The 22,599-nt window shown below is 34.3% G+C and overlaps 1 protein-coding gene across 1 annotated transcript in view; it reads right to left on the bottom strand.

Moving 5' to 3' along the window:
• KHDRBS2 (KH RNA binding domain containing, signal transduction associated 2) overlaps nucleotides 1–22,599 on the bottom strand; it is a gene marked incomplete at both ends in the record, with an annotated part of 457,143 nt that overhangs the window by 7,051 nt on the left and 427,493 nt on the right. Inside the window, one exon of the mRNA XM_084256497.1 lies at nucleotides 8,629–8,687. Coding sequence (XP_084112623.1) covers nucleotides 8,629–8,687 — 59 coding nt within the window. The remainder of the gene's footprint in view (nucleotides 1–8,628; nucleotides 8,688–22,599) is intronic.

Below are 22,599 nucleotides of genomic sequence, written 5' to 3'. Positions count from 1 at the left end.
TTTTATACAAAATAATGGAGGGAAAAATAACATGGTAATATAAAATAGTATTTTATACTTTTAAAAGAATTCTAATGTCTACTTCAGTGAAGAATGTAGGCTTGGTGACAGAACTTCACAGACAAAGAGACTGATTTGTAGCTATTTGATGGTCTCACTCCCCCAATATCTCTCATGTCTATACTTGAAAACAGAAATGAGACTAGAGTAGTATATTCTCATACCACTTTAATTATGGGAATTAGGAAAAATCAGCCTTTAAGTAAAAAAAAAAAATGTTAACCAGGCTGTTTGACCATTTCTGAGACCATGTCCTCTCTCTGCAAAATCCTGGAATTACCTGGAACAACTGGAGTCTCATTATTATTCATGGAGGGCCCCTTTGTCCACTCCTAATAATTTATGTAAATGAGATGACTCAGGATGGATGCTGGTCATGTCAGGGAGGCCAGCCAGGACATTAGAAGGTTTGGGGTCTGACCAGCCTTTCCAACCTGGGACTGGGAGGAGACTAGAGATTGAGATGATTCAATTTGTCATGCCCACATAATGAAATTATAATAAAAGCTCTGGACAATAAGGTTTGCATGTGCTTCCTTGGTTGGCAATGTATCATATTATGCTTACTATATTTATTACACTATTTTATATTATACTTTATTATATTACATATCATTTTATTATATATCAACGTACAGGAAGATAATATGGCTCCGAAGGTTTCAAAAGCTTTACATTTGACACTCTCAGACCATAACCTGTGTTTCTCCCTTTGTCTGGTTCTGATATCTGTCCTTTTTCTATATTAAAGCCCTAATTGCTAGTTTATTCATTTCCTTAGTTCTGTGAGTTATTATGGCAAATCATTAAACCTGAGGGGGAAGTAGTAGGGACCTCCAAATTTATAGCTGGATGGTAAGAAGTAGTTAGGAGGGGTCTGCCAAATTTCTGACTGGAATGTGAAGTGTGGGCAGATTTTTGTGGAGATATACACTCTTTACTTGTAAAGTTTAACCTAATTCTGAATACCTACCCTAGTATCTTTGTTGAGCTCCCCAGTCTTCCCAGTAGCCATGACTGAACTTACCCTGCTAGAATTTCCAAACGTCATTGCCTTCTAGGGTATCTGTATATTGTTGCTTTTGTATACCCCTGAGCATGTAGGGCCTTCCCTTATATCTCCATGACAATTTTCAGGGTCCTGAGACAATGACCAAACTATTCTGTTCTGACTCCTCCATTGAGTAAGCATATCTTGTTACCAAGTGAGCTAACGTTTTGACAAAGTACTAGCATGCTTAGGTCATTTGTACAATACTAAAAGATATTGATTATAAGCCATCGATAACTATAATTACATTTTCTACTGACATAGTTTTTCAGCAATCCATATATATCAGTTCCCACTGAGTATTTTGATAAATTATAACATGTTTCATAAATGAAGTGTAACACATTTTAGAACATTGTATCTTTATTTTTTAAAATCCATGCCCTCTATAATAAACATAAGTCTCACAAGACACTGGAAATTCTGTACAAACTCCCTAAGCTGTTATGTCTCCTGGATATATATGGTCTTAGCTGGTATATTTTCATGTGGTCAAGAAAATATTTTCCCAGCCCTATATTTTATATTCTAAACTGTGTATTTTAAAAACTCTTCTTTCTACATTCTAAATGTAAATCTGTATCATATTAAATGTACATTTTGTACATGATCACTTAACTACCCCTTGCCCTCAGTTAAAATGATTGTGCCATTAACTCAGCAGAAAAGAACATGATAAAAGACTTTCCTATAGCTTGTTTTATTGTTTCATCAAGACAGCTGTTACATGCATGTGGACTGTAATATTTTGTGGACTCTGTCTGTTGGGTGAATTTCATACAAAGTCAAGTATAAGATTTCACTTGTGCAAAAAGGGGCTAAATTCTATTTTCCATTATTTAAAGGCATACTTGGTGTTCTTGTCTATAATTGCCTATAATACAATGTTTGCTTACAAAATGCTCATTGTTCTAATTACATTCAGTCAAAGCACATAATTTGTGTGTTACCTTCAAGAATGTAAAAAGCAAGTTTTGGTCATTCCTAGTAAGATGACAGACTCCTTTTCATGATGCTCTCTGAAATTTACTCTCAATCTTAGGGCCACTTAGGAAGTTTTTAACTGATGACCAGTTCTCATCTCCAATGATTGTGATAAAAGTGGTCTAGAGCAATAACTGGACATTATTATTATTTTAAAAATTTGCAAGGTGATTCTGAAATGTGTATTTAAGCTTAAAACATCTCTGATTAAAATACTGAAAAGCAGGTTGCAATTTTGCCTAAAACAGTTGAATTCAAGTGCATATTAAAAAGTTTAAACTGTAAATAGATATAATTTAAAAGTCACAATGCAAGCAATGAAGTAGTGGTGCACTGATCTTTTTGATTATTTAGTGTCTATGGAAGACAATCTGCATTTATTATGAAGACTAGTTGGATTAGATATCCATCTCATTGCAACTTCTGAAATAATAAGGAACACAAAATTAGCTACTTCTTGTTAATTTTATAACTGCAGTTTAAAATACTCTAGAATCACAATTTCATTAAGCCTTACTTCAGTTAAAAACAAAGTTTAAAAATCTATATTAAAAATGAAATTGAATAAATCATGGTGATATATTTTTCTCATTAGCATATCATGTACAAATTTCAATAAAAAGTAAGTTGTTTATATATTTCAGTTTTGAAAGTGACCTATAATTCTTGTCCATGTTGAGAAAACTCATTTTCATTTGCACAGTCAATTTTCTCTAAGTTATATTTCTATTTATTATGAAAAAATGGACAGTCTTTGTTCTGGAATCACATGGCAGGCATGATTGCCAGTTAGCTCCATTTTCCTTTGCTTTATTCACAGATTAATCAATGCAGGGCTTATTTTCACACTGGGATAATAATCACTCCAGCTCCTCAACACAAAATGAGTATGTTCATGTTCTGCAATCGAGTTGAAGTGAGGCACTCAACTGTCCTAGAATACGGCACAAAAATTCTTTTTGCTTTCATTCATTTCAAGATAGTGTATTAATATTATCCTCCTTGCTTCCACACAGCTGTCATCTAAAATGCCACTAAAGAATGGGTGCATAATTAGCTCTTCAATTCATACATTAAATATATTTTAATAAACAGCTCTTTTCTCTGAGAAGAGAATATTGCTGTCCATTCTCAGCTGTCAGTCTCAGAGAGAATATAGAGGGTGTTTCTTATGTGAAATGTTATTTAGTCACACTGATTTATCCACTGCATCTAAAATGCACCCTTATTGAATTATGAGCTTTTCAGACATCCAAAACAATTATAGTGACTCTGGTAAATTAGAAAATATGTTTAAAATGCAGAAACTGACTTGGAATTTCTGTGAGTCAAATATTCATGTCCCAAAATAAATTCAAGCTATCCAAAAGTCATGCTTTGATATTAATTTAATAATGATTTTTGAAAATCAATTAAATATGTAATAAATTTTAATATATCAGGTATTTAATCTAATGAATAATATAATTGTCTTTTAATACTAGTATTTAAGTATTCCATATTTAAAATTTTGTATTTATATAGCTACAGTAGAAGTTTAACATTTATTATTACATTGTTTGTAAATATCTTGAATAATTTAATTATAAGGAAACCCAGAATTATACATGATTTTCTCTGGAGTCCAAATGGGTTTGTTACTTCAACATGAATAGTGAACTTAAAGGAGAAAAATACAATTTCACTCTGGTGATACATACAACACAATGCATGAAGATTCAGAGTGCACTGTCACACTGAATGATTGAATTTTTACTTCACATGGTTTATTTCAAACCATTTTAGAAGGAAGTCCAAGTGAGATATACCACACAGGAGTCTTTGGAATGCAAGACCCAATTATCCTGGAGAGCACTTTTTCCTCTGCCAGTGTCTCTGTTTTCATAACAGTTCTTTTTCTTTTTTTTTCAGGCATCTGGAAACAACCCCACAGTTGTTACTGCCAACCTGTGCAAGAGAGGGGGAAGTTTGGGGCAAGGGACTGTGTACTTTCTCACACACTGCCCCAGAATTGAAGCTATTTTATAGAATATGGACATTCCAGTGAGATTTAGTATTTTTTACTGACCATACAAACAAATCTAAAGAAGATTTGCTAACCATAATGGGAGCAAACAAATAAGTAGAAATATAAAATTTACATTTTGGAATAAATGTCATTGATTTAAAAGGCAGCGCACAGTTCATTAAAGATAGAGTGTAAATGAATATTGTATATAGTTAATAGTCTAGTTAATATGTGAGGTATGAGAAATTAATTAAAAAAACATCAGTCTATATTTGACATGAGTGGGTCCAAAATCACTGCCTCACATGTATATTTAAATTTTATCGTCTGCTTGTCTGGATATCACAGAAAGAGCGACCTATCAGCAAGAAGCTTGCACTTAAAACTCCCTCTACATAATATTAACACAAAAATCCGAGTGCATATAATGCATATTAATGTAATTAGGTTTCTCGATTATGATTTTGAGCTCTTACTATTTCTCATCAGGTAACTTGGTCCCTGTATACTGTCTATAAAGAATATGAAAGCATGAGAATTCTCCAAATTTAAATCTCATGACCACATGGATATATATGCAAGAATTGTTTTTACTTCCTCGTTATACAAAAGAAGGGAGTATCCCTTTTGAACTGAACATTTTAATGGTTAATTCTGATAGTTCATGTGAGAATATATTAAACTGTATCTTGTTAGGTATAATCTGATTAAGAAGTAAAAAAGAAAAAACTTCTTTATGATAGAAAAATAAGGTATTTTAAAGTAAAATAGCCTACGCTGTATCCTCTTTTTAAGTAAAGTATGTATCATGATGGTTTAAAATATTGGTAAAATATATTTTAAAATGGAAATAATGAGTAAATATGGAAGTGAAATTCAGGGTGATTAACATTTCTTTTTAAAAAGAATTCTTTGATAGTGTATGTATGTTATTTTCAGAGTAAGAAAAAAATAACTAATTTTTAGATTAATCAGACCTATGTATCTGCTTAGATTTCTAAATGCCAGTGGGAAAAATTTCTTTAAAATAAGATTCACTTCAAGGGTGCATCATTTAAAGCATAGGAACTTCTTTTCAGAGTTCCTGAAAGCTGTTCTGTGGTCCAGTGTGTATCACAGATGGGTCCCCCTGAGCTGACAGGATCCTGGGGCAGGATATAGCCTTGAGCTGCTGGTATCCTGGCTTCTAAGCAGCCTCCTTCCTCACTTCACTGTGCTTCACACATTTCTAGCTTTATGAGATATACCCCTTGAAAAATGGTTGCCACCCATTGATTAGATTTTTTTTACTTCAGCCTCTGAAATATCTTCTGACTCCAAAAAAAAAATAAGTAAATAAATTCTGTCCAGAATAATTATTTTCTGACATGAAAACCAGGAAGCACTTTCCAAATTAAAATTCACAGATTTTGATATATCAACATTTTCAAACAAAGAGTAAAACACCTTGGATGTGAAGTGTATTCTTTAGCTAGTGCTGCTTGCTCAATAGCATCAGAAAAGCCCAGTAGATCAGAAAAGATCACGACCCAGAAGAGTAGTCTGTGTTTAAGCATATGTGTGTCTTGTCTTTGAACATTAAGAATATGGCCCATTTGGCTAAATTTTAATTAGTAAAATATGTAAAAAATTCCGGCCTAATTGTTTCCTTACTCTATCTAGGGAGTCTAATCTGTTTCTGCATTTTCCTTATTACTTTATTAAAAAAAATGATGAACTGCTTTCTCTTAGTAGAGAATTGCTTGTTGGTCATTTGATACAGAATGAAATCTAGTGTGAATGGGAAGTGCAGATTCTAAAGTAAAAGGGATAATTAGTCTCTAGACTTTTCTGCAGCAGCAGAACCAAACAACCAAGAAGAAAGAATTAGCGGTGGTCCTGGCTCTCCTGGTCAGCCCCACTAGAAAGTCTGAGAAGGAACAGTTCATATGTACATACTTTTCTCCATAGCCTTACACAATATTAACATTTTAAAATGTAAATAACTGAGACACAGAAAGTTTTTCTCTTATTATCAACTACTCTGTTAGATACCATAAAATTCATGCTGCCACTGATTTCATGTCATTCTGTACTGTTTCTCGAATTGAAGTGCCAAGTATAAGAAACAATAACTGTATTTTACAAATGAAAATCCCATGTTTTAAAAAGTGATTTATAAATAATAGTATAATTTTTCATTAGAATGCAAACAGTATTTCCAAGACTGAGAATGATGCTCTACATGTGTTGGCCATTAAATCAAAATGCGTTAAATGATTAATATTCTCTGACCTTCTACAGAACTGTTGCATTACGTAGTTTATATTATGCATTGTTTTTTATATGTAGCCACATGTTACTCATTACTAGACAGTAGGAACAAGGTAGGGACAAAGTCAATCATATACACCATCGTGTTCTGAGAGCCTGGCAACAGGAATGTTCATATAAGTGAATGGATTAAGCCCAGGTTGTATCTTACTTATCTATCATCCTTAATAAATAATCATAGAAGGCATGTGACTTGAGTCCTGTTTTATTAAAGGTGTGCTTAGAATAATGGACATGTACTCATTGCTGTGCTGAATTCAGGGAATGTTGCATTGATTAAGTGTGAATGCTCTGGAATGTTAGGTAATCCCTCAGCTTGGCCTGATGTGGCTTTGGAAAAGGCCTAGGTTTTAGATACTGTTTTTATTAAGCACCACATGAGACCTTTGAATCCATCATTCCAATAAGGGAAAGATACACATAGAACAAAATTAAAAGCTATATTTTCTGAGGAAGCTCACCAACTGAGTCAGATCTGTCCAAATTGCAAATTTATCCATCTATTTCTTTTTCTGTGAAATAATTTCTGAAACTATGTTGTAATTAAATGTAGTCTATCCCTATCTCTCACAACAGTGAAAAATTAGGTCGATTTAGTGCTAGAGAAGCTGGATTTTGGAGAAGAGTGAGTCTGGAGCTCATTTTGGATTGATCCTTTATTTTCTTCATATAAAATACCATAGAAGACCTTGTTTTTTAGATTAGTGAAACAGCAAAAGGCAGGAATTAGAGAAATCTCACTAAACTGAATACCCTTTCTAAAGAAATGCAATCCTAAAGTACCAGCTCCTGATATTTTCTCCAGGTTCCATTGAGCTATGCCCTCACCTTCAACAACAGCAATGACAAAATATTAGACACACCTGAATTCACATTCTTGTTCTGAAATTTGCTAATTGTTTACTGAGACAAGTTACTAAATGCTATGCACCTTAGTCATTTATCTGTAAAACAAAGATGACAATATGAACACATACTCTCAAGGACTCTAACGGGGATGAAATTATATAGATACACATATAATTCATAATAAAGATTATTTCTGTATTTGACCTTCACTATAAGCTGCTCAGTGCAGGTCATAATAAATGGGCAATCAATAGAAATTTATATAGCTTTCCAACCACCGACAATATAAGAACAGAAGGTGAGCCTCATAGTGATACCTCTATACTGATACCACCTCTTCCACAGTTAATCTCATCATAAAATGGAGGTGAAAGTACTTAATATTTCAACTTATTGCTAATGAAGAAATGAGGAAATATATTTAGGTAATCAGCTAGTTAATAGCAACCGCTGTGCTGGTGAGTTATTTTTCTACTCCTACTTCTAAATTTGGCCTTGTGATATTCCTTCCAGGAATGTTTGTCGATTTGGTGAGTGTTTCAAGGAGGATGACCTTTTTCCATTACTTCCCATGTCTGAACCTTCCCTTTTGCTTTCTGAAGGAACTATATACTTTCAATGGTAGCTCCAAATACATAAGCAACAATCATTGTCTCTTTTACAGGCCCTCACAGAGAAGAACAGAGTAGCCTTGGTATTATTTTAATAAAAATCTATGACTGTAAACATTTAAGTGAGGGTTATTTTTGAAGGTTGCATATGCACTTTTTTAAGGAACCAGAAATTATGTTTTAAAAATTATGATACATCAAAGGTAATCAATAAAATCTTACTGAATTGAAATACAATTAATTTAAGTGGCATTTTAATTGAATAACATAGTTCTGAAATTACTTAATTTCATAGACTGATATGCTTATTGACTACTAATTTTTGTGGGCCAAGTATTATTTGGCATTTTTAAGAACAATGCATGCTATAAAAGAAAAACTAGACAGCTATAATCTCTAAACTTAAAAGATTTAATATATTTAAATGCATATAACTCTGGTGATCTTTATGATGTCATTGTCAAATCAATGAGTCAGACAATGGCTATAGTAAAACACAAAAGATACTGTTCAGAAGGCTCACTATTGCAGTTGAAAATAATCTGTGATTGTGATTAATTGCTTTTGAAATTTCGATCAAAATAGATCTGTCCAATTTTCTGGCAATGTCAAATCTCACCATGGAATTACATGAATCAATTTAGTCTGGACTTCTGTAAAACTGGGAGGGAGAAAGATAAAAGTAATTTCTGAATTGTGAGTGACTGATAGATGCTCTGATTTTCACAGTTTTAGTAAAGAAAAGGTCTTACCATAGCTGTCATAGGCATCCTCACTTACTCCATGACCGTAGTCATAGTATTCAGGCACACTGCAACAGATTTAGACAGCAATCAATGTTACTGTAATCAGAGGGAATCAACCCAGAAACTTATTTGGAATTTGAAAGCAAAACATGTGCTAAAGTAATACTGTAAGAACCTGTAGGCATAAAACACAATCCCAAAGAAATAGCCAGTAAGAAAAATACAGGTGATTGACAAGGAGTGCTATGATTTTCTCACAAACACCTCAGTACATCTTTAAGTCTGTCTTCCAACTTCATAAAGCAAATTTGCTGTAAAAAAACAAATATAATGCTTCAAATTTTGTTCAAGAATAAAGTTATAAAAGGTCTATATCCAAGAAAAACGGCTATATGAGAAGAGAATCTGGTGAGTCATGTACGACTTTTTAATGTTGTTACCTTAGGAAATATGCATCTATTTCATCTTTATTTACAAACACTGAAATTATATTTATGGTGCCTTCCAGCCCTCCCACAGCATGGCCATGTACTTCCCAAGTAAACTATTTCTTTTCATTTAATCTTTTGCTAAATGCTTCCACATTTCAATAACTGATTAAAAAAAAATAAAAAGGTGTTCTTCCTCCATTTCTTACTGAAGGTCCTTAGTCTTTCCTGACTATAGTTGCCCTCATTTGTCCTGCAGCAAGTTAATTCTTCAAGGTACCATTTCCATTAGCACCAAGTATCTTATATATCTTGCATCCTCAAAAAGCCCACCTTAACCTGTGGTTCTTTCCAGCGACTATCCCTTTCACTCTCCCTTTCGAGCCACATATTTTGGTAAGAGGTGACTCTACTTACTCTTTTCATTATTTCCCCTCTCATATGCTTTTGAAGACATCCCCATCGGGCTGTCTTACTGAAACTGTTCTTGATACCACCTTGACATTTTCAAATCCAATGGCCAAGGCTTGATCCTCATTTTACCTTAGCACCATTTAAAATAGTTGCCCATTTCCTGCTCTCCCTCATGCAATTCGCTTGCTTCTGATATGTCCTCTCTGTTGGATCTCCTTACTTCACTTCAGTTTCTCATTCTTTTGGAATCTTATTGTTTCAACCACCAAAGCTGGAGACCACTGGGGCTAGTTATTACAATTTTTTTTCTATTCTTAATTACACCAGAAATTTCAATTGGCCCAATGGCTTTAAATACCATGTCTACTCTGATGCCTTCCAAATTATACACCCAGCTTTGGGACCTCTCCTCTCCTCTGGTCTCATATATCCATTTGGATGTCAAACTCATCATATCCAAAAAAATTTTGATTATCTTTCCAATTCAGACTCTTTAAATTCTTCCCAATTGTATAAAAGATAACGCCTTAGTGTTATCCATGCCACGAGCTTTGGCACCCTCTTCTTTCTCACACCTAATATTTTTTATATTTATTTATTTAAATTTATATGTATATTATACATAATTTTTCACATTTTTTACAATGTTTGCTTTCTTTTCTCAGGTGTAGTCCCCAAAGAATTTCCACCACCAATTCACCCATGCATCATCACCATAGTCCCTTGTGCTCTTCCCTCTCTCATTTTGATCCCTGTCCCTCCCCTGTAGAATGTCTGTGTTATAGCTGTTTATTTTTGTTTTCTTTTATTATGTTTTTTAATGTTATTATTTTCCCCTAATGCCTTATTTGGTCCCCCTATATTCATTCTATAAATGAAACCATCTGGTATTTTTCTTTTTCCTTCTGACTTATTTCACTGAGCATAATCCCTTCTAGCTCTAACCATGTTGCTGTGAATGGCATCAGTTTATCTTTTTTGATTGCTGAATAGTATTCCATTACCACACATAATATTTAATCCAACAACAAATTCTTTCACTTCTACTTGCAAATTATATACAACATTTGAACATTTCTGAACATCTCCACTGTTATTATGACAGTGATTAGAGGTTATCTCACATAACATCCTTCTAACAGGTCTCTGTGGCAGCCTTCTCTGTTTCTATTTTTCACATAGCAATTAGAGTAATTCTTACAGAAGTCAGTTAGTTTTCTACTCACAGTCCATTGGAGGTTTCCTATATCCTCTAGGAAAAAAGCAAAAATTCTTATTTTGCTTATAAAAGTATTTCTTAGATCTCACCTTCTACTACTGTCCCCTTTACTCACTCTGCTGAAGGTATACAGAGCAAGTCCCTGAAAATGACCAACACATTCCTATGTCAGGACATTTTGATTTGTTGTTCCCATGACCTAAATCATGGTCTTTGTAAATACTTAATTTTCCTTTCTTCTTTCAGAATCATTCAAATGTCATTTATGGGAGTTTTTCTTCATTTATCTATTGAAACTAGCATTGCTTTGTTCATCTTAGCATTTATCAATCACCACTGCACATATTATATAACAAAACACACAAACACACATTTGTTTATTTACTTATAGGCTATGTTCCCACTTCTATAATGTAAATAAATAGCTCCCTGGTAGAGGACTTGGTTTCTCCTTTATTCAGTTGTCCTCATTGTTCTAGGCTGATTACTCTTCTAGGATAATGTTGGCATGACAGCTGCTCAATAATAATTATGGAATAAAAAAATAGTGAATTGTTCATAGAAGGATTAGGTATCATTTATATGAGTAGCATAATGTAATCAAGTCTAATTTTTTGAAATACTGTACTAAAAGTGGAAATTATTTTATTTTTGCTTAGTATTTGAATAATGAATGCATGTTTTTAAATCTTATATAGGGATTTGTAAATATTTATGATACATCATATTTTTCACTTAAATAAGCACCTTCATTTAAAGTCCTCTGTGTGAATCTTAATTTCTAAGTTTATGTACATATGTGTATACATTACACATAAATATATATGTAAATTTATCTCAAAATCACTAATCTCTTTTGCATACACAAAGGCATGGCCAAAAAATGAATGATTTAATTTCAAACAACCAGCTATAGAAGGGTTGAGGTTGGGTGATAGATACCAAAAAGTTTGACTAGAAGGACATATCGAATATTTTGTTGTCTTTATTACTCAGGGCAATCCGATAGGTCTTATTATATTAAACAGTTGGATTTCATGACATTTCACTAGTAATAAGGAAAAGTAAGCAAATAAATATCTATATATTAGAGATGAAAAGAGAGGAGTGTTTGGTCATCTTTATCTTCCTGGGAGACCATAAATAATACACTAATTCAATTTCAATATAAAGAAGTTGAGAAAAAATTATCTTAGGCAGCCCTCACAAACCAGAATTATACAGAATTTTTCATACAGAAAACTGTATGGTAACTTGTTCTCTGCATTCTCAGGCAGTTCACCAAAGGCTGGATGCTTACCTCTTCTTTTACATTTTTATCTTAATGGAAATGATGCAACCTAGTTGAGAGCCATTATATATGTTCAGCAAATTTTGAAAAATTAGATACATTGATACTTGGATGATCAAAAGGTGATAATCATAAGAATATGATAAGAATAAATAGGGAGCATCATTCCTATTTTTAGGGAAAGAGAAAAAAATGAGGGCAATAGACAAGAGCTTTTCCCTGCCTTCATCAGTAACTTTCCCATGAGTAAGCCTGGTTCTGTTTACCAAAGTGTGAATTAGTGTAGCACCAAACAGTATCTAGTAGCATGACTATATTGGGTATAGTTTTTAACTGATAGAGTTGAATATTATTTTTAACTGATAGAGAGAAGAGAGGGAAAAAGAACAGTCATGAGAAAGAAGATGAAAAAGAAGCTACAGTTATTGTCTATCTTAAGTGATGCTTAAACAACTTAGAAGGAATTTTAACATTTAGAACTCTCAAGAGTGAAAAGTCAAATATGCAAGAATACTGCAGAACAGGTGAGTAATGCAAACTTATGACAATAATTATAGTATAGTCTTCACCTTTGTTTACCCAAATATTATTAATCATTTCTTCTACAGGAAAATATTTTCTGTGAATGAATAACTGTGCAGCTGGTCAATCTACTCCACACCACCCTTGAAACAAGATATGCCTTTGTGATTAAATCGGGAGACATGGGATGTACAGAGAAGTGAAGTGGCACCCGAGGGCATCTTGAGGCCCTTTTGAACTTAAGAACAAATTCCTCATATTGGATTCATGCACCATCACCTCCTCATGCATTGAAATTGATACAAATAGAGACACTACCTTGGGAAGTCATGAACTGTACCATGGGAAGCACTTCTGCCCTGAAATGATCAGAGGGAGCAAAATTACTCTATATACCTACCTACCTTAGGGGTTGTTCCTGCTTGATGCACAGAATTTTGATTTCTGCCAGAAATTTAGTTGAATATCAAAATCAGCATGTAGATATGCAGAACTGTCATTAAAATCCCCAAATGTGGGATATCAGCTTAGTGGAAAGGTGAAGGATGCAAGAACACATTGTAGGATAGAAAACTGATGGCCTTTGTTATGTTATTGCTAGAGAAAATTTGGAAGGCAGATCATATAGGCCAATTATACTTTGGCACTAGTTGGAAAAAGTGATCCTTGCTGTTTTATAAATGTATGCAAAAGATATGAGTTCATATACGAACAGGCCATTTTTCAAGAAGAAACAAATGTGTTTTCTAAGGGAGGCTATTATGCCTGATTTGTTTGTTAGTCTACAATTTAAAATGAGAGAGGGTTCAGAAATTTGGGGTTGGGGATGAGAACAGGCAATTGTTTCTAGATTCTATTAGCAAGAGTTAATGAGTTTTACTCAAAAATGCCCTCACATTTCCCATTAGACTTATTGCTAAATGAGATATCTAGGAAAATCTTCAGGTCCCCAAACTGCGCCAGCAGGAAGCATATTACCAAAAATTATGAAATCACCAATGAAGGAATACTCTAAAGCACTCAATTCAGATATGGCCATTTAATGAGGAAGACCATTTAATGATCAGGATAAGGAAGAATCTTACAATAAAACCAGAAAAGAAAAGGTTGTCAGATGCACTAACCAGAAAACTTATTTTAATATTGATGTGTTTCAATCTCTGCTTACCAGGATTATAATTGTTGTTGCCTATGGAAAACACAGTGTTTCTTTCTGTTTCTATTGTAATTATCCCACTCCATTCCTACCAGTTTATATTGGGTATTATTTAAAGAGAGGATTAAGAGTAGAGAAAGACAATCTGTCTATCATTAGAAAGGTTGCCAGATACCATAACAAGACCTAATGTAGAAGTATGCACATTTCCAAGATTCTGGATTTTGAGTTAGTGGAAATAATTGGAATTGAAATCTGTGGCCAGAAGTTAGATATCTTTGTTTTTCACAGAAAGAATGGTATTCTCTCATACTTGGGTGGCTAGAGGGTTAGGTCATGAAAGACTATAGTTGTTCCCCTTCAAAATTTATTTCTCTCTCCTTCCATAAAAGAGATTATCCACTCAAGATTACAAATCCTAGTCTCTCTTTCCTTTTGAGCATGGACATCTGATGAGTGGTGGATACAAATTCTTCATGATTTACATATAAAAGTATAAATGTCTTGTGCATTACTTCCTTTCAACACCCATGCACCTGACTGGAAATGTCAATAATTGGAGCCATATGTCAACTGGAGCTAATGTCAATGACTGGAAGATTCATGTTAATGATGGTGCAAGGGATTGAATATTGGTGTGTCTCAAAATTCATGTGTTGAAATTCCAATCTCCAATTATAATAGGAGATGGGGTTTTGAGAGGTAATAAAATTGTGAGGATCCTCATAAATGAGATTACTACCTTATAAAAAGCATTTTTTTTTTTTTTACTTTCTTCCATGTAAGGAAACAATGAGAGGGCCACAGTCAACTAAGAAGAGGACTCTCACTAGAGCCAAACCATGCTAGTACCTTAATATGGGACTTCTATATTACAGAGTTGAAGGAAATGAATTTCTGCTTATAAGCCACCCAGCCTATAGTATTCTACTACAGCAACTTGAACTGACCAACATGGATCTTACCTACCAAATTTTAACCCTGGATGGCTTCATGGAGCAGAGAGTACTCCTATATTCACTATCTACTATGTGTGTGAGATATAAACTTTTTATTGCTTGAGTCACTGAACTATGGATCTCCTTATTATGGAAGCTTAGTCTATATTCTAAGTAACATCCTACATATTTCCTGTATAACTTTCTGTGTACTTCAGAGGGCTTATCCACTTCTATTGACAATAATGGGAAAAATAAGGAAAACAACCACTCATTTATTTTATGAGAGGAATGAAATTCAAAGTTTAAAAATAATATAATTTATCAAAGCAGGTATGATTTTTACACTGCTCTACTGTTTTTCAATTTTACCACCATATGGCTTGGCTAAGCAAAGTAGACCCTAGTATTGGCTCTCTGTGTTTCATTTCACTACTTCAGGAAGTTGCTATTTAATTTCATTTGTTTAATATATTATGGTGTTTAATTATGTTGAAATCTGAGTAAAAGTGAACAAATGAATTCAATATAAGCACAACCTGGTTTTTAAAAATTTTAATTTACTATTATTTATCTTATGTTTTAGAAAATAGTGATCAAGATTTCTAAATGCACTGTTACAATAATGGTGGTATTAATTAAAAATAAAGTTAAGATAATTATGGGTGATTTGGAACTTGATTACTCTGGTGGTTATAGCAGATGTAATTTTCCTAGAAACTGGCACATATATAAAATCACAATATAACATGTTAGCTGTAGTGACTCATTGAAAAATATCTAATTGTCAATAAAATTCCATGACATTTTGACCTTTTGAAATGAAGATCTTAGACCCGAATATATATTTGGGAAAAATAATAATAAATAGAGTAACAGAGGGAGAAAATATTGAATTTAATGTTTATATAGAAAAATGTGACTTTTGCAAATAGTGTTTTAAAAATGCTTTTCACTTTCTATCCCTTCTAGAACAAATCTTACTACAGATTTGTCTTACTACAGAAACTAATTACTTATATTATTCCTCTCTTACCTCTCCCAACATATTCTTTCTCTTTTATTATTCCCAGTTATATTAAATAATTGTATAGTAACCATAAAGGAAAAGTAAAAACCTTAGCAACTACAGATAGATACAGTCTATTTTGTAAAACACTAAAAATCAAATAAGTGGGACTGAAAAACTCTCATGGAAATTACAGTCTAGCAGAAAAGTCATTAAACAAGTGATAAGGAGTGATTCATTCTCCTCCCTCTCCCCATTCATCAAATGATGAAACACCAAAAAGAAGGAATAATTAATCACTCAGGTAAAATGGGTGAAGACGACTTACTAGCAGGCGGTCAGCACCAGCAGAGCTCAGAAGCAAAAAAAAGTATGCCTTCAGCAAAACTCCTCCAAAGTGGCTAGGGGGTTAGGGTGGGAGAGAAGTGCTCAACACTGGATTCAGACAAAGTTTCCACGGGCCATGTCTCAAAGGACCTTTTAGTCATGCTAAAGAGTTTGGATTTTATCAAAGAGCATTGAAGAGGCCTTTACATTTGTTTCCATTGTCCAAAAATTAACAATGATATAAGAAAAAAAATTTAATGAAAAAATTTCAAAAAGGAAGCACTGAAGAAAATGAAGGATTTAAGAAGGGAACAGACATGATTCTATATTGCCTTAAATCTCTCTGCTGGGGGTAGTTTTTGTTTTTACTGCTGTGTCATCAGCAATTGGCACACTATCAAGCACATAGTAGGTACTTAAAAATATTTATTGTATAAATGAGTGAATTACTAAATGCCTATAAATATTTATTTTCACAATTGCTGTCTCCTTTGTGTTTTTATATTTCCATTTCTTTTAACTCCACAAGCTTGGTGTTTTTGTTGTTGTTATTATTGTCAAACCAAAACATGTGTGAGAAAATTTGCATGTTAGGATAAATTATTTGTGAACGTAACATAATTATTTCATTTCATCAGATGCTACTTTCAGGATCTTCAGTTTGAACTGCTGTGTTTTCTTTTTTTCACAGTATTGCAGAGATTAAAAGGATAGGAAATACATAATTCGGAGCTAACTTCATTTAGCAGCTCAAAAAAGTATTTTGGAAGATTTGATGGATATTGAGAGCAGTATATAAAATTAATTCTGATGTTCTGGAGACCCAAATTTCAATGTGTAAATTACAAAGAAGCATGACTTGCTAAATTATCCTTTTGCTAATGTTTTAGTAACTTCTACGGTATAAAACAGAATCCACATCTATTAAATGCTACTTCTTTATTGATTTAAATCTTCTACTCTACTCCCTCACCACTTTTACAACCTGATTTTCAGAAATGAGAAAGTTAAAACAATAAGGTTCCTTAAATAAGAAATTATTTGTCTCTTTGAAATTCTACTTCCTCTCCCCTCATGGAAGCAATAATAGCTGTAATAACCACAAAAACCTGTGTCTAATACTTTCTAGACACAATACATGCCAAACTCTGCTAAGTGCTTCACAGAGCTTGTCTTATTTGATCATCACAGCAATTTTTAAGTTGGTGATATTAGGCAAAGTACTAAAGAGGAAATCTGTGTTAAATTGATTAAATTGCTTGTCCTAAATTACCCAGCTCTTCAGTGGTGAAGCTGGGAGGTGAGCCCTGGTATACCTGATGATAGAGTCCACGTGGACCACTTACAACTCACCCTGTCAATTATATGTATTCAGACAATCATTCTCAGTTTCATCTGCATAACATCAGGCTAAAAGATGGGAAACAGTTTACTTAAAGTCAGTATGATATTGGGCTAATTGTGATTAAGAAGAGCAGATGAGTCACGAGGTTGCCTCTGCATTATTTGTCCTATTCCTCTTCAGAAAATTCTCAGCTACCATCAAGAACAAGGGCTTGATTCATCGTACAGCCTACTTAGCATCCTCTTCCTCCCACTTCAACTGTTCTTCCAAGAAGTCTTTTCAGACCCCCAGTAACCATAAAATGCGCCCACAATACTATGCATCTACCATATATAGCACTGTCATTGTTCCAATTACACTTTTATATGTGCAGTTATTTACTTGTCTTCCCAATTAAATAGGATTTCCAAAAGGTCAAGGTCATCACTGTCATTCATTGCATTTGGGTCATCACCGTATTCATAAGGGAAAGCCCAGTTCCCAACAAGTAGATGCTCAAGAAATATTGACCAAATGCATGAATTAAAGCCCTGGAACTTCTGAACTTTCTAGTAATTCCAATTTAAACCATTTATCTTTAACCTACGAGCATAATCCCACAATCCATTGCATTGATTACTAACTTTGAATCCCTCCCTCCCAATTTGGAGAACTTAGTGCTATCTTCTTACAATCTAATTTTATTCATTTACAATTTGTTTTAAAAACTATATGATTTAGGATCTAGTGCTATCTCATTTCACTGAGCTCTTCTCATTCAATTCTTTTTGGAACAAACTCCCAATCTCCTTTACCAACTTCCTTTATCCTTCTGTGATTTAAGTCTAATTAGAGTCAGCCCTCTAACTATATATAATGAATGTATGGGAGACTTAAAGGTTTTGAGATACTTGTATGAGGAAAAGAAGGCTTAATGCTTACTTAGAAAGTTTTTAGGTGGCAGGATAAAAGATGTTACTCACAAAAGAATAGATATGTCTTAGTGGAATTGGACAATATACATTCAAGTTATGCCAGGAAATCTCAGCCTTGGGGTAGAAAGTATGGAGACTGAGAGAGAGGGGGGTACATAGGCAGGTAGGTAAGTAGATAGACAGGCAGGCAGATAGATAGATAGATACATAGATAGACAGACAGAAAGATGATAGATAGATAGATAGATAGATAGATAGATAGATAGATAGATAGATATTAGCTAGGCAGATTGAAAGGTAGAGAGCACAATAACCCCTTTTTTAATATTTTTGTGCATAGTATTTTTTTAAATTTTTTTTTATTTATTTATACAAGCACTGGGTACAGTCAGAAGCACGAGAGGGTGAGAGAATTCACCAGAGCCAGAGCGGGGAGCAGAGCAGGCAGAAGGACCGAAGTACACTGCTGAGGGGAGCAGCGGGCGGCAGGAGAGGTCTGCGCGCCATGCGGGACCCTCCTCCGGTGGCCAGGGAGCAGCCGGGGATCGAACAGGCGCTGCAGAGGCTGCTGGCAGCTTCGCAACCCAGTGCTCAACAGCTGCGCCACCGGGGAGGCCCACAATAACCCTTTGATTCATTTTTCTGGCCAGTTTTTTTTTTAAAGATTTATTTATTCATGCATATAAGAGCTGGGGTGTAGGTCAGAGGGGAGGGGGATTGGTGAGAGGATTTACCAGAGACAGAGTAGGGAGCAGAACAGGTAGATCGACTGAAATACACTGCTGAGGGGAGCAACGGGTTAGACAGGAGAGGTCTGCTGCACCATGTGTCACCTCCCTGGCCAGCATTGAATTTGTACTGCAGTAGCTTCAGACTGATTCATAGTGCTGATGCTTAACTTAACCCTTGTGCCACCAGGGAGTCCCCCAGTTTGTTTTTAGAAAGGTCAAGGATATAAATTTAACACTCAAAAGTAATTCCTTGTGAGGAAGAAAAAGTCCTTAATCTCAAGAAAGAACAATGAAGTCTCAATTCTCTGACCTATTTATAAGGAAATTGGCATTTCTTCTAAAAATGACACAATATAAAATCAGGTATTTGAACTTAAATTTGAGAAACACTATTTGCCATTTTATTGAGTTTGTCATCTTGTGCAAATCATTTAATCTCTCTAAAATTCATTTCTTCTCCTTTAACATGGCAATAATGATATCTACCTCAAGTATTAATGAGATAACTGGTGACAGTTCTATGATAAGTGCCTAGTACTTAGCAATGACTCAATAAATATTAATAATGGTTGACTGTCCAATCGATAAAGGCATAGATATAAAGCTCCTCTTTTTCATATTCATAAAGGTAGCCATGCTGATAGATTCCATCTTCTTGAAATATTCTGAAACATGAAATAACCATACATGCCCTCTTAAGTTTCAGTTGATGGTATTTAATGTTCACAGGACGAAATATAAGCTGATTATTCATGAGGGAAGTGACATATTTTCTCTGCTCATAGATTAAAGATCTAGATAAATGATCTATATAAGGCATCTAGTGTGGAATTATGATCAGCTTTGCAATGATCACCTTTCTAGAAAATGGATGTTTTGAGAACAACTTCATGGCCCAAATGAGAGTGAAAAATAAATTTAGATATGCTTTTGTTTTCTGGATTCAACATTGTAAATACCTTTCTGCAAATGGGCTCCTTTTTTAGACACTGTAATAATTTTTTACAATTTGGCTTTTATTTTTTTGCTTATTTTGACCCTTTATTGCATAAATGAGGGGTGAGCAATTTTATAACGAAAACATTAATCTTCTGTTTTATCATGTGGAATTATCATTATAACATAGCAATTATTTTCCATAAATAAGACCTTCAACTGACTAATTAGGCTCAGTGGTACATGACATTACTAAATGAACTGTTACATGCTTTTTGATACAAATACACAGAAGTTATTGAACCATAGTCTGAAGTGGGGCATGATTTAACTGTATACATATATTTCTTCGACTAGGTCATAATTCATGAGTATCAGCATGATTTCAGAGCTGTAAACACCAGTATAATTTCTAATCACTTTAATACTTTAATCTAGTTGACTTTGAGACTGAATTCATTGGTGGAAGCTGCACTTTGGTTATTTGTTAATGGTGATTTATATTCTTTGCCATTCAAATCACAAATGGACTCTCACATGTGTTGTGTAATGTTCCAGAACTGCTTGCTTCTTATTAAAGGATTATCTTCATGCATCAAACATTGGGCATTTAAAAAAATTAAAGAGAGTCTAGAGAAAGAATATATAAATAAAAAAATGATTCCATTTTAGTAAGACTTTAGGTGAGGAAAGGGACCACATTCATGCAGAAACTCTCAGGAAATAACTAATGTCAGATGAGGCTCTGTCTCTGCACCACCACTGTGATGTAACATCAGCTTCCCCATTAATATTCAGACAGATCGTGATGTTCAGAGTAGGCATTTTCTAATATGACCTAATATGTGTTACCTTGGCATGTGGAAATAAGCTCATGTGTGGCCCTGTGGGTCTTGAAAGAAACTATCACTATAACTAAAAAAATGCCAAATACCTAGATTTAGGGAAAGATCAGATGAAAGCTACTTTAAGGCACAACAAACATCTAGAGGCACGGTTTTGTCATATGAAGGCTTCCTCTACTTGGCATGTGAGACTCCACCCTCTCTCAAGATACGGCAGGCTGCTATCCTGTTCCTTAGCATAGGCTATAAATGCCTCATTTGTTCCATTTACTTTACAATTTAAAGCCATGTAAATTCTCCAAATCAAATTTGGTCATTTCTCACACTAATCAAATATTAATGTGTTTGCTCCTCCAGCCCAAGAAGAATCTAGAGGGATGAGAAAATCCTTCCCCTTGCCGCCCCCCACCCCACCCGGGTCCTGACAGTGGTATGCTTTGAACCGAGTTCAAACATTGTATTTTCAAATATCCTTTTTCAATTCAATCCTCAGAAAGCGAGTGATAATCTCTTAGCATAACATACAAGTTTCTTTTCTCCCTGTGTTCTAGTGACTCATCCAAAATCTTTCCTACCACTCTCCTAATTGCCATACCCTGCAACCCAGCATGGTGGGCCCCTTCATAACTTCACGTTTTTGACTTGTTTATCCTCTTATGTAGATGAACCTTCCTTAATTTGTTCACCTAGGAAGATCCTCCTCAACAGCCACCTTCTTATTAAAGCTTTACCCCAAGTGGGCCTTGCTGGTGGCTCAGGTGTTAGTCTCAGCACTCTCGAATTATTAGTAGTCATTGCAGCACGAATTCAATTCGATCCGCAGCCAGGGAGCTGACCCACATGACGCAGCAGATCTCTCCTATCTTGCCCGCTGCTCCCCTCAGCAGTGTATTTCAGTCAATCTGCCTGTTCTGCTCCCCACTCTGTCTCTGGTGAAACCTTTCACCCTCCCATACCTCTGGCCTACACCCCAGCTCTTGTATGTATAAATAAATCTTTAAAAAAAAAAGCTTTACCCCAATTCCACCTCTTCTCACTAACTTTCTCTAAGAATTTGCTCGTGTCTTTGTGTACAACAGCTCCTACTGTATCAGAGCTCTTTTACTGCTTTGTTTTTACTTCTATCTAGTACAATGGCTATCAATATCTAGTGTTCTTAAGTATCACATGAATACTGTAAAATCATGCAGATTCCTGCACTCCATTCTTTAGATTCTGAATCAGGTGGCCTTGAAGGGGCCCAGAAATCTGCAATTTCACTTGCAGATGTTTCTGATGCAGTCACACTCAATAAGAAAAGAAACTACCTTGTCAACATCAAAGTCTGAGCTATATCTTACGTGTTTTGAATATATAAATCCAAAATACTGACTTTCAACGAATGTATGTTGACTAAATGAATATTTTTAAAATGCTGCATAATTTCTTTGTGAATAATTTGTAAGTTAACTGACAGTAAAGTCAAGTAAATTTGTCGCTATGTTTACAACTGCTCTCATAAAATTTTAATTATTGGCCAACATCAATTTAAAGGTTGCTATTGAACATTATCATTGTCCTCTATTTTCCCAAAAAGTTTTAGAAAATTATTTAAGATGAAGAATCCTAACAGGTGCTAGAAAGTATAACATGCTTGTTTAAGTATTTTAAAAAGTAGCCCAAAAACAACAATGAAAGGCCTAAACAAGAAGGTGAAATATCAGAGATAAATGTACCCTTTTGTGTTTAGGTTAAAAAAATCAATTGCAGAGATGCAGGAGGGTGTTAGAGCTGACTTGACAGCAGTTCATTTAGAAATAACCTAGGTTTTCAGTTGAAAACAAAGTCAATAAAACCCAATAATGTGACAGTCACTTAAGAAAACCAGATGATATTGAAGATTTTAAAACAAGAAGCACGGGA

Source organism: Talpa europaea, assembly GCF_964194135.1.
Source record: "Talpa europaea genome assembly, chromosome: 2".
Classification (NCBI taxonomy): Eukaryota; Metazoa; Chordata; class Mammalia; order Eulipotyphla; family Talpidae; genus Talpa; species Talpa europaea.
The sequence above is the reverse complement of the archived record's forward strand: the minus strand, read 5'-3'. Positions and strand labels throughout refer to the sequence as shown.